This window comes from Carassius auratus, chromosome 21 (assembly GCF_003368295.1).
Source record: "Carassius auratus strain Wakin chromosome 21, ASM336829v1, whole genome shotgun sequence".
In the NCBI taxonomy this organism is placed as follows: Eukaryota; Metazoa; Chordata; class Actinopteri; order Cypriniformes; family Cyprinidae; genus Carassius; species Carassius auratus.
The window spans coordinates 22,632,671-22,646,378 of NC_039263.1; the positions used below are offsets into that span (position 1 = coordinate 22,632,671).

Genomic DNA, 13,708 nt, shown 5'->3' on the forward strand with positions numbered 1-13,708 from the left:
GCTCATTTTGGGTCTCTTTAAGCCTAAAACAGTTCTCAAGTGTCAACCAATGTTGTTCAGCCTTCATAACATACCACTTGGCATGATATATCAAAAAGTTGAAATTAAAAAATAAAGTGCAAAACTTATTTAATGGAGTATCTTTTTTTACACCTTGGTAGTATAAAACTATCTATTTTCACTGTAAGAGCAGCTCAAACATCAGATTGTTTCATTGAACAAACGTTGGAATAACAGTAAGTAAATTATATCATATGTATGACTTATTCCTTTAATACCTTATGCAGTTCTCCATGTTATATACAGTCACTTTTTTTTTTTTTTACTTGATTGGTCATGTGACATTCAAGGACAGATAGTATTAAGCCTCAACGATGAACAACCAGGAGTGATGCATCATTTTTAAAGTAAACATATCTTAAGAGCTCTGGTGGCTTAAACTTTGGTCTGTTTGCCACACACACGTACTGTATGGCTTCAGAAGGCATGGAATGTAGTGCATTTTGTCTTGATTTTACAACTAAATCACTATCCACTTTTGCTGGAAGAGCAGCTCGGACATTCTGGCAAACATCTAATTTTATGTTTCATGAAAGAAAGACAGTAACAAAGTTGGAATGACATTAGGCTGAGTAAATGGTGCCTTAAACTTTTCAATGACTATGTAAACCAATTATCATGCTCAAAATTACTCGTGCTGTTGAACATTTTGAATTTATATTAGCAAATGCAAACAGCAGCAGGGTTGATTATGTAAGTAGTCTTAGTTCTTTCTAGCAATCACAGTGAGTGTGTCAGCCAACATGCACAGTTACTTCATACGCTCCTCTTTTCTAACATTTATAATGGTCAGTGTGTGTGTTTTTGAGTAATCCATAGGTTGCAAAGCATCCTCAAATGCATATCAACACAGCTGAAGGTAAACTTAACAAAAAAAAAAAAAAAAAAACAGCATTTTATTGACTTGAGTTTAGTAAAAAAATGTCAAATGACAATAACAAGCATTGGAATACAAGCCATTTTGGACACACATCATCTTTTTGAAAGACATTAGACCAAAACTACAAACCTGAGATATGCCACAAAACTCCACAAATTGGCCATCAAATGCTAAAGAGTTTTTTTTTATTATTATTATTATTATTATTATTAGAAAAATAGATTTCCAAGAAAAGATACTTTATACATTCAAGGAGCAGCACGCTTTCGCTGGAAATGTGCTGTTTGCTTCTCTACTGGTTTGTTAGTAAGACACTTGATCTGCAGTTCAGGGAGAAGATGAATAGAGACGGGGAACGTGCGAGACAGGGCGAGACAGATGGAGCGAAGAGAGAGAGGGGAGCGAGGGTGTGAAATGGAAAGCAGAGCCTCAGGCTTCCTTTTCGTCCCTTTCTTTCCGTGTTTTTGTCTTTACAGGAGCCGGCATGGTTGCGGTTCCCCCAGCCAGTCCCAGTGGGCGAAGAAAGGTGCAAAGTTGGTGCCCGGCTGCTGATGGTGAGCATCGTGCCGCAGCGCTCCACCCCAAAGGCCGAAGGGAACCAGACGATGCATCGCCCATGGGAAGTCGTACCCGCAGTGGTCCTCAGTGGACACCCAGATGTTAAAGAGCATGAACGCCCAGGCGGTGAGACAGTGGCACTGGAGGAGCAAAGGATCCACGGTGGTCCAGAAGCCCACGCTGAAGAGCTCCCAAGCGGACAAGTATTGCGTAACCAGGCTGAAGGTTTGGCGATACTGGTGGTGGAGCGCGTGGAAGGTGCGGTAGAGCCAGCCGATGCGGTGATGCAGGAGGTGCCACAAGTAGTACTGGAAGTCGAACACCACGGTGCAGCCCACGATTCCCAGTAAGAAGGCGGTGAGCGTGGGCGCCTCGCGGGGCAGCGGCACGGGCGGCCGCCAGAGCCACTGGGCTATGGCAGCGGGGAAGATGTAGAGCAGATGGTTGTACGTGGTGAGAGCCAAAGTGGAGCCGATGTTGGACCAGGTGACAGTGCGGTCCTGCTGGATCTGGAAGCGTTGGATGGAGGGCCAGGTGGGTGCGAGCAGGTCCAGCACTGTGTAGAAGAACACCAGCACCAGGTACATGGACACCGAGAGGATGACGGGAAACAGCGGGGAGCGCAAGGTGCTCTCGTGGTTCTGCTGGAGGTAATCCCACATGGGCTGCAGCACGGAGCGCTCCGACAGAGCCCAGGTTGTGTTGCTGATGTCCAGAATGCCACGCAGACCGCCGGTATTCATGTCCAGCTATGTGTTGTTGATGCAACAGTCAGGCTGCTGTTACTCCTGCAGTGGGGTGAGGATGCTGGCAGCAGCCGGCGGCGACTTTCTCTTGCTTTCTCTTGCTTTTTGTAAAAGATCTGATCTGCGCCAAATGAGGCAGGCCTTTACGCCTCTAAAATGTGTCCAAGCACCACCTCCTGCATCTGTAGCATTTCTCTCTCTCTCTTTCTCTCACCCCCCCACGCTCCTCTTCTCCTGGTATGGTGTGTGTGTCTGTGTGTGGACGCTCTTTTCATCGTTAGTTCGAGGATAAATCCATCTGAAATGTTCATGCGCCACTCATTTCTGACTTAAGAGGTGGGAAGAAAAATGCAGAGATGTCTCGATCCGTGAAGTGTCTATTTGATTTGAATCATCTGCACTCCATTTAGTTTTAATATATACACATATGGACATTGATTCATTGATACATTGCAGTTCAAACGATGTGAAAAATTTGGCAATTTGAATTTAAATGTAACTATTAGTTCTGCGGTGGGAATTTATTTATGCAAGAACCGCAATCAAGAGACATGTAGCGTGCATTTGAATGTGCACAGCCACCGATTGTCAATAATAAATTATTATTATTATTTTTTTTATTTTTTTTCAGATTTTATGCATTTAGCAGTGAGTCACTTTGCTAAACATCTCTTGCACAGCATTTGGGTCCTTGTTTTTGTCAACTGAAATAAAGCTGAAATAAAATAAAACAATATTAGTTGTAAAAATATAAAATTAATGTAAATTACAAATGAAAATTATATACTTAAAAAAATTATTTAAAATTTAAAAATACTATATATATATATATATATATATATATATATATATATATATATATATATATATATATATATATATATATATATATATATACATAAATGTATTAAATCTATATGGAAATATACAAAATAAAACACAAAAAAAAGTTATAAAAATGACCAAAAAAAAAAAAAACATAATTATCAAAAGTTAAACTAAATTTGTAAGTTTTAAAATTTTGATTTTTATAAAAAAAAAAATTAATGTTATTGAAATTGAAAATTTTATTCAAAATTTGAATAAATATAATAATAATACAAACAATAATAAAATAACAGTAAAAAATTACTTGAGTCATGAATTTAGATAATCTACTATTTTTATTTGAGCTGACCTGTTCCTTTAACTGCTTTAAGTTGTATTTGTGTAACAGGTGGATATTGAAGCACACTGTATATAGCAACTGACCTCAACATTACAGCATTTCAGGATTAATTAATTAATTAGCATGGCATTAACATAACTTGACATTACACAACATATTCATTAATATTCATATGTTTGTCTGGCTAGACTTGAGTAAATGCATCTTAAACATCAACCCATCTCTGTATAAGGATGAGTAGGCCTGTGCACCCTAGTTTCTCTCGCTTTTCCTCTTTCTGTCTCTCATTAATCATAGCTTTTCTGTCAGGCCTTCTCAGAGATAAAAAGCCCTTGTTTATATTTTGATGTTTTTCAGACCAGAAAGTTGCAGTTGGGTGTCCAAGAAGCTGAGAGCAGGACAGGGCAGAGCTGGTCTCTGTGGAGTCATTAATGATCCACTTCTCAGGCAAAAAAAAAAAAAATCCTCCATGATAGAGACAACAGATTTTTTTTTAATTTGTATTATTTGATTTCAGTATATATATCTATAACCTAATTGTTAGTGCAGGAAGCATGAATAAATCACAGAAATACAAACACTGAATAAAAATGTGAATAATTTATGAGTCACTCACAGGCTGATTGACAAGAGATGCAGTGTGTTAATGCTTAAAGGTGAAGTGTCATTTTTTTTTTAGCTTTTAACTCACATGATGTAAGCTATTCATATCAGTGCATGGAAATTTTAGTGATTAATTTGCATGGACTGTGTATTACAGCCAGAACATATGAAGTATAAAATATACTATTTATTGTTTTTATCAAATAAAATGTATGCAGGTTTGAAATAAGTACATTTAATTTTCAAGCCAATGTATACATATTTTTGCATTACAGGAATAGTTCACACAAAAAATTAAATTTACTCACTCTCAGGCCTTCTGAGTTTATTTCTTTATTGGAATGGATTTAGAGAAATTGAGCATTACATAACTTACATAACATAAGACTATCCACTGTTATCCTCTCATTTCAAAATCTGCCAATGTATTCATTTAAAACTGTTGGACAGTTGTAAAGTGTGCTTGATCTGTGCATATTTCTCTCCTGATTCAGACATGACAACTTTTTCACTGGAGAAATTAATATTATGGAAAGAGGAGTTATATTTCAGCTAGAAGCAATGGTTTGAAGTCAAAAATGTCTTGAAGTTGTTTCTGGCAAACAGGCAGCTTTTCACTTCAAAAGATTTAACTGATGGACAGGAGAGGTGTAGATTATTGTGATGTTTGTATCAGCTGTTCGGACTCTCATTCTGACGGCACCCATTCACTGCAGAGGATGCATTGATGTAATGCTTATGTTATGTAATGCTTATTCTCCAAATCTCTTCCAAACTCAAGTATATCTCAGATGACCTGGGGGTGAGTACTATTCCTTTAACATAAAAGTGAAGTTTTCAGTATTTTGTGTTCTGGTAAAACTTGAACTGGCATTGTTTCTCACCACAGATGCTCAGTCAAAGCCACTACAGCTTGACGGAGGTTTCAGCTTGCTTGAATTGCAAGGAAAAGCCTTCCGGACCACCAGGATTAGCTGTCCGGTCCTGTAGCTGCTCGAATAGTTCATCATCATCTGGTTGCAGTGAGTTGTCGATACCAGGAGCCTGCAAGCTCTTACATAACATGAAGTATGCAATGTTTATTTACTTGTACAGATTACTTTTGTGAGAATTGGGTTGTTAAATTAGGTTAGTTATGAGAGCAAATTCTCTTACCTGGCAAAATAGAGTGCTTTTGTAGATGAACAGCCATTATGTACTTGATAACTGGTTTGTTTCTTGAGCAGCAAATCGGCACATTTCTGAAAGATCATGCAGCACAGGAGTAATGAAAATTCAGCTTTGCATTACAGGAATAAATTACATTTAAAATAGAAATCAGTTATTTTAAATTGTAATAATACTTCACAATATTACAGTTTGTAATGTATACTGATCAAATAAATGCAGCCTTGGTGAGCATAAGGGACTTATTTTAAAAACATTTCTTTTAAATCTAATGGGCCACAAACTTTGAATGGTAGTGTCAGTTGTGTCCAATTCAAAATTTGAAAACAACTTTCCAAAGTATCTCAAGGATACTGAACTATCTCTGGTATTACCAAAGCTGAGCCACTAGAGGTCAGAAACACATTGCCATTAAAACAGCAGATCGCAAGGAGCAGCCTGTCTTCTCAAGATGTGATGAACCTAGCATGTTGTGCTGTTTTCTTTAATGGTGTTTAGACAACTGCAGTAATATGAGTACTGAGATATTATATGAACATATTACAGATTTGTGTGTGACTATAAGGGTAACTGGCCTCCAAGAACATAGAAATTAAATAGGTTTCCTCACTCTAATTCACACAGTAGCCTACTTCGAAGGGAAACGTTTCATCATCTTAATGAACGGAAAACACTTTTGCTCGGAGGGCTGGGGGTGAAACACACCTGAGCCTCGTCCTGACACCCCCCTCTGCTCTCCCTCAGGTGAGATCAGGAGTAAAAAATAGACTCGACTTTATCCTTGGAGAGAAAGAGAGATCTTGGAACATCTTTTACAGGGGGGTAAAACTGTCCGGAACGCAATATTAAATAAATATTGATCTGCACAAATTAATAGTCTTCGGTTTGAAGTTCTTTTAGACTAAGAGTAACTCCATGGGATTAATAGCATAGTTTTAGGAAAACAAGAATTCTGGGTACGTCATCATGTCCTATTCCTTCGAGCAATAATAGTCGTGACGTAAACGACTTTGCTTGGAGGATGTTACTGGATTTTCCAATCGAAGCACTGAAGCTTTCTGAACAAGCTGAACCAGACAATCATGCAGAAAGAACAGAACAAAACGTCCCGTTCACACTGACTGTGAATAACAACTATCCTGTTCACACTATGATAACTAAACCTAGGCCTTTAAAACTTACCCAAAGGGAAGCCCCAACATAATAACACTTTAGCCACCTCTTACAAAAAAAACAACAACATAGTTGTACTACAATGAATGGTTACCATAGTTAAACAATGGCAATCACAACTTAACCATGGTTTTGCTACACTATAGCCATAGCTTAACTATGTTAAAACGGTGGTTATACAAATGGTGGTCAATATGCAAAAAAAAAAAAAAAAACATGGTTACTATACTTTTCTTATAGGTCTAATAAAACCATGGTTAATTTTCGTAAGCGACGAAAGAAGAATAGTACACTTAATAATATGGAGAATGGCCTTTATTTCTTTCCAGCATTCTCCACAAACAAATGTTGAGCGGGTACGAAATTCGTGAAAAGAGCTGCAATAAATGCGTATGTACAGAATTCCACTCACTTAAATGTAGCGGGCTTCAAAGTCACAGAAATACACTTTTTATGCTGCAGACAACAAAACTGAGCTGCAAACTTCTAATAAACACAATGCTATCATGTTGAAGATAATATAGTCATGATTATAGGTATTGTTCTTTGTGTACGGGAACAGGCCTTAAGGCACATATGCCCAACCATAAGAAGAGAATTCAGGCAAATTGGGATGCTTTTTGCCATTGTGGTGAGTGAGTGGGGAAATGGCGCAGTTATCCTTAATTATCCCTATGTACTGTATATCACAACTGAAAAAACGCAACCATAAAGCATATTCTTCTCTCTCCATCTGTGTTCGGATTCTAGTACTGGTCTTCTAGTACTATGAATCACTAATAATCACATGATTAAATAAATGAGCTCCAGTCAAGTGATAAGCCAAGTACAGAATCTTAATAAACGTCTCTTATCTTCTCTCTCGCTCACTCTCTCATTCCCCAGACAGAGGTAATAGGCCTTGTTATGTGATCAGTTGCAATGACTTAATGACCAGAATTAGAGCTTTTTTTATGCATCTATGACAGAGATGCTGATGAAACACTTTTAGAGGGACGTAGGATAAGGAAAGCTTCCCCCAATCATATTTAATTAAACCTACCATTTGTGCTGTGGACCTGAATGAAATCAAATCATGTGAGATGTCAGATTCCACGACTCCATCCGTATTGACACACAGGGGTGGGCCCTTTTGACTTGGGGCAGGCAGTTTAAAGAGGACCCATGTGGGGTCCCAGAGACGCCTGGGGGCATAAGCCATTTCTAGTTTCCAGAATGTCATGCCATCTCCATCAACATAATCACAAAGGCATTTCCTATAAATAAGTTCTGTTTAAAATCATATTTTCTTTTTCCTTTCTCTTTTAATGCTTTCCATTTTTCTAGCTTCTGTTCTACTTTAGTTCACTCTTAAAAGGCATGAATTCTTGGTTTGTTTGCTATAGACAGGTTGGTGCTGACAACCAGCATCTTTCTGGTTTAGCAGGTTGACCAAGAATGTCTTGCTGGTTAAGCTAGTTAATTAGCCTATTAAATGTTTGGGTTCGGTAACATCTTTTATGAGTTTCTTTTGATCGCCAATGTGGCAAGTTGATCCAAAATAATGTAAAAAAAAAAACAGTAAAATTGTGAAATATTATTTAAAATAATATTTCCTATTTGAATATATTGTAAAATGTGATTTATTCCAATGATGCACGGCATGGGAGTAAGTGATTAATGACAAAATTTTCATTTTGGGGTGGAGTATCCCTTTAAAGGATCATGGTTCAGCAATGTGATGAAAACACCCATCTAAAATCAGAAAAACATCAGCTGATTAAAAGACATTGAGCAAAAAAGGCTCATAAAGTAAATGTCTGCATATGCTCTGTGTGTGTGTGTGTGTGTGTGTGTGTGTGTGTGTGCGTGTGTGTGTGTGTGTGTGTGTGTGTGTGTGTGTGTGTGTGTGTAAGGCTCTAGGGAGGCCGCTACTATTTTATTCGGAGTGTGTTTTCAGTGCAGGTGTATGAAAGGGTGCGGACTGAGGTCACAGGGTTACTATGGTGCAACACCTGAGCTATCATACATCGTCACGACAACAGAGGAGGGTCCTTCCTGCACAGGTTACTCAAAAACAACTCCATCCACCCCTGAAAAGAGCTTGTTCACCAACACACAGAACTTCACTTCTCAGCTCTCAACGAGGTAAGACACATTTTTCTGTTCACCAGCAACCCTTTAGACCTCAGTTAATATTTCAAAGATGTCTAATAATATGATAAAAAGTAAGTTTGTACTTTTAAAATGGTTTTTAACTTTGCAAAATTGGTAACTTGGCTGTGGGAGTACCATTGGAGAGTGATTGCACTTTGATTTGCATCTTGGTACTGAATGATTATTACTAGTATTGACATGCTGCTATGTCCAGTAAAAAATACTGTGATACTTCTTCCTGAACTGGACGTGTCCCCCGTCTGCTCCACAGGTGCTCTGCAGCAGTAATGCCCAGTAAACTGGAGGGAGCCATGGATGCGCTCATCACCGTCTTTCACAACTACTCAGGGAGCGAGGGAGACAAATACAAACTCAGTAAAGGAGAGCTGAAGGACCTTCTCAACAGTGAACTCACCGACTTCCTCACGGTTAGCCATCAGAACATTCACGACTAATTTCAAAGCTTAACTTAAATAGACCTGGCTTTTATCAGAGTTCATATTGTTATGGCCTGGGCCTGTATTGTAAGACTAATCTTAATCCAAACTGGAAAAGCAAAGAGACATTTATAAGAATGTACAATAATGTACAATAAAATTTAATTAAATATATGTATTATTATTACATGAAATATATATTAATTTATATATATTTATATATATTTTATATATATATTTATTTATATTTATATTTATATATATATATATATATATGTATATATATATATATATATATATATATATATATATATATATATATATATATATATATATATATATAATTTATTTGGTATATATGTATTAATAAATATTATGTATACTATATATATTTTTTGTTTGTTTGTTTTTCAATTATATAATTGATAAATAGAATATTCACAATATAATAATACTTATTATTTATTATTTTACAAAATATATAATATTTTACAAAATTAAAAGGTATTCTTAATTATATTAATTTGTATATTTATTAATAACAATATATACATACATACATACATACATATATATATATACATAACATTTAATGAAAATAAATAAATAAATAAATACATACATACATACATACATATAATATATGACCTGACACTTAAAAATGACTTAAAACATTTATTCATTTAATAAAATTAGCAAGTTACCTGACAAAGAAAAAACATTTTCATAATAAAGATTTATTTTGGATTTGTATTAAGCAAATGTATTAAACTATGGACAAATGTATTAAGCTATAGATGTTTATGAATGGATTTGCACTGCAAGCATTTATGGAAATTGAGGTTTAATTTAGTTTTCTCATCAGAAAATGAATTTAAATCACATGTAATCTTTTGATTTCATATGACATTAGAGTTGTTATGAACACATACAAAGACAGCAAGAGGGAAATCTCTTGGCGTGGTGTTCAAAACGCTCTCTTTCCATCAAGAAAACAGCCCATAACATCACCTCACTGACTGCTTAGTCAACCATACATAATAGTTTAATGCCATCTATTAAGATTTGCAATCTCATCTTGAAATGCAGCACATACCCTGCTCTTACTCTATGCATTAATATGTGCACGTTTGAGTGAGTTTTTGGCTACAGTGTGTTGATTAGTGATAATGATTTGGTTAATTTTGCAATAAACATTTCATGTTGTTTACTGTGTTTGCGATGAATTCATTTCCTGTGTGCACAGGCGTGTAATTCCAGCTCTCACACTGGGACAGGCCACTTGGTGAGCCGGCTAAAAATCTGAGGAAATGCATTAAATGAATTATTCCTTTCCCATCAGATACAATATCGTTCCATAAAACTGCCCCCATTCATGATGAGGAAACTTTATCTGAATCTCAATGAGACAAAAGTTCAGGAAAACAGCGCTTGGGTCATCCTGGTGTGTCTCTGTGACGCATTCATGCAGATCTTTGGGGATTTGAGCAGTGTGTGTGTGTGTGTGTGTGTGTGTGTGTGTTTGTGTGTGTCTCAAGAGGAGAATAAGTTGCCTCTCCTCCCTCTTTGAGTGAATCTTATAAATCTGTAAAGAACACACCTAGATCATATTCATACCAAAATTTAAATAAATTGGTATTGTTTTGTTTTATTTTATTTTATTATTATCATTATTATCATTATTTATTTTAAATGAAAAAATTAATTGCTGCAGAAAAAGCCTGTTTTTAGGACTATTAGGAATGTTGCATTATATATTCATTATTGTGATGTAAAAATTCACATTCTCATTATTTTAAAGCAAAAATGAATAAAAAAATATTATATATTTAAACTATATTATAGTTTAAAATTAATAATGAAATGAATTAATAATAACAAATAATTAAGAGTGTTTAGCATAAAGCTATAAATGTTTACATACAAATAAAGAGATGTCGATGATAGATAGATAGATAGATAGATAGATAGATAGATAGATAGATAGATAGATAGATAGATAGATAGATAGATAGATAGATAGATAGATAGATAGATAGATAGATAGATAGATAGATAGATAGATAGATTGTGAGAACATTGTGACAGGTTCGTTTTAATTGAAATGTGTTCATACTGTTTTAAATAAAACATTATGCTAATTTATACTAATGATACAGTTAAATGCAACTGGAAAAAAAGAAAACTGCAAAGTAAAATGTTTTGATTGCATTAGCATTCTGAGGACAAATGTGCTTAATTGTCATGCAAATATCGTCTCAACGCAACAAAATTTTAATGGTTCAAAAAACAGGCTTTTTTGGTTATGTAACATCATTTCTTATTTTCTTCATTTAATTTTTGGGATGAAATATGAGCTGGCCGTGTTTTCGTGAGATGTGGGTCTCAGCTGTGTACGCATCATCAGAAGGAGGCTGTTGCTTACGCATCATCAATTACTGGCTGGAACACAGCCCAATATAGATTCGCACCTCTCCCTCGCCACAACACACACACGCTCTCCAGGGAGTGTGTACTGTAACGTTAGGAGGCAGAAAGTGTAATGAGTGAGATGTTAAACTGTGTCTGGTGGCTTCATGTGTTAACCACACACACACACACACACACACACTCAGATACACACATACAGTGTAGCCACAGGCTGATGGTTTCCAGCATCACCACTGGGACGAACAGACACTGGTTTTTGCCCAGTAGTGCTCACATGGAATGAATGTCAGGATAGATAGATGAACATCCTTGAGATGATCTGATGATCTTTTTTGAATGGTCTGGAAACAGACTGTCACATCAGTATCAGTGACATAGCACTAGTGAAAACAAACATATACCCATCATTAAGCAATTTCTATAAGAAAGCAGTGCATTTGAACTTGTTCCACAGAGCTTTTATCAGAGTGTGATTGTTATTCTGGTTTAAAAGCTGAAAACATCAAATGATTCAGACTGGAGAAACATATTATATAAAACACTACAAAAAATATTTTATTAAATCAAAATGTATTCCTTTGATAAAATTTGAATAAATATAATTCAAATATATATATTCATTTATAAATATTAAGATAACTTTAAAATCAATTTAGCATGACTCACATTAGATGTGAAAAAGGGTCTGATCTTAATCATTTCTGAAGTACACCATATATTATATCTATTATTCGGAAAAATTATTTAAAAAAATCCAAAAATAGAATATTTTGATTTAGTATGTGTATATATATATATATATGTAATTTATATCTTTTTTAAGCAATAAGCCCCAAGAAGCCGTGGTTTACAGTGATTTTATAATCGGCATGAGATGGAAGTAGCAATTTTTTTTTTCTCTCTACTGTGACATCTATCTGAGTAAAACAGCTTTTGAAATGAGAGGGCGGGCCTTGATTTCGTTCTTTGGAAAATGATTGGATCGTTGGAAGTTGGTGCGTTGCTATCAAAATGGAGGCAGATCTGAATGCCAGTTTGGAGTTCGTTGTGGGGGGATTTCTCTCCACTGGTTTCACCGCTGACACCCTAACATGAATACATTTTTTATTTATTGTGAAAGAAAATGACGAGGACAATCAGCACGTGCACGCAAGAGAGAGAGAGAGACTGCCTGAATGACTGAGTGTGTCCCCCATCCGGTTAAGTAAAAAAACAAAAAAGGTTTGAAATGTCCTAAGAGTAATGTGGTAATATCCTTATATCCTTTCAATTTTTAAGGGTAGTGTACTCCCCCATGGCTTGCATCAGCACTGTTCTATAAAGTTTTCCCCGTGGTTTATCCCACTGTTCACCCTCACATCTCTAGCTCCGCCCTTGAGCCATAGCTCGTGACCAGACCAGAAAAATAATGTGCACGGATAAATTATTTCTAATAAACACTACAGTATTCCATTAAAAAATAAGATTTTTCAATTTCGATTTCATGCCAACTATCCATTTTGTATATATATATATGGAAATATTAAATATATATATCCTATTTCAGGACATTTTGACTAATCAGCATCCAGTAGCAGAATCATTTGTGTGTAAATGCACAATATGGCATTCATATGTTTCAAGCTGTGCTGAGTTGTTTTGTCTGTTCTGCCTTTGTTTAGTCTCAGAAGGACCCCCATCTAGTGGAAAAGATCATGAACGATCTGGACTCCAACAAGGATAACGAGGTCGACTTTAACGAGTTTGTGGTGCTGGTGGCGGCTCTGACGGTTGCATGCAATGACTTCTTCCAGGAACAACAGAAGAAGAAAGGCAAATGAAACGGATGCATGAAAGTAACTGCACGTCCATGATGCGTTAAAGCGTTTGTTATGAACCAGACCACGTCCTTATGCTAGCCGTTTACTGTCAATCCTTGGTTTGTATCAAAAGCAAACTGACCAAAAAATAACAATACATTATGTATTTAATTTGTTTAAAATGATGTTTATTTCTGAAATGATAGGATGTAGTTATAAACTGAAAGCTGGACTTTATCATCATATATCTGTAGAATACAGTGGATCTGATAGTGTGTATGTCTTCTGCTTCTATGTTCCTCTCATGTTTTTTTCATTCATTAAATCATAAAACCTAAGCTCAATCATGGCATTTCTCTCATTTTCACAAGTGCAATGTATAGTATACATATAAAAAAATGTTTATGCTGAAGCACTACTAATTGAAAATTAATCAAATCTGAACCAACACTACCATTATTAGCAATTAAACTTATGTGTGTATGATAAACGCTAATTTCTATGAGTCCAAAGAAATAATAAGTCGATAACAAGTTAAAAAACACAGCTAA

The 13,708-nt window shown here is 35.8% G+C and overlaps 1 protein-coding gene and 1 pseudogene across 3 annotated transcripts; one reads left to right on the plus strand and one right to left on the minus strand.

Moving 5' to 3' along the window:
- Window positions 1–1,185: 1,185 nt before the first annotated feature.
- Window positions 1,186–2,779, minus strand: LOC113038977 (cholesterol 25-hydroxylase-like protein 2; annotated as a pseudogene).
- Window positions 2,243–13,501, plus strand: LOC113038978 (protein S100-A1-like). 3 transcript variants are annotated; one of them, XM_026196801.1, is made up of 5 exons: window positions 2,243–2,296; window positions 4,905–5,083; window positions 8,295–8,482; window positions 8,763–8,919; window positions 13,020–13,501. In XM_026196801.1, exons 3-5 carry the CDS (start codon window positions 8,304–8,306, stop codon window positions 13,176–13,178), a joined length of 495 nt encoding a protein of 164 aa, XP_026052586.1. In that variant the 5' UTR covers window positions 2,243–2,296; window positions 4,905–5,083; window positions 8,295–8,303; the 3' UTR covers window positions 13,179–13,501. The 3 variants fall into 3 exon arrangements, with proteins under 3 accessions (XP_026052586.1, XP_026052588.1, XP_026052587.1); XM_026196803.1 differs by lacking the exon at window positions 2,243–2,296 and having other exon boundaries at window positions 4,331–5,037; window positions 8,300–8,482; XM_026196802.1 differs by lacking the exon at window positions 2,243–2,296 and having other exon boundaries at window positions 4,332–5,037.
- The last annotated feature ends 207 nt before the right edge of the window (window positions 13,502–13,708 follow it).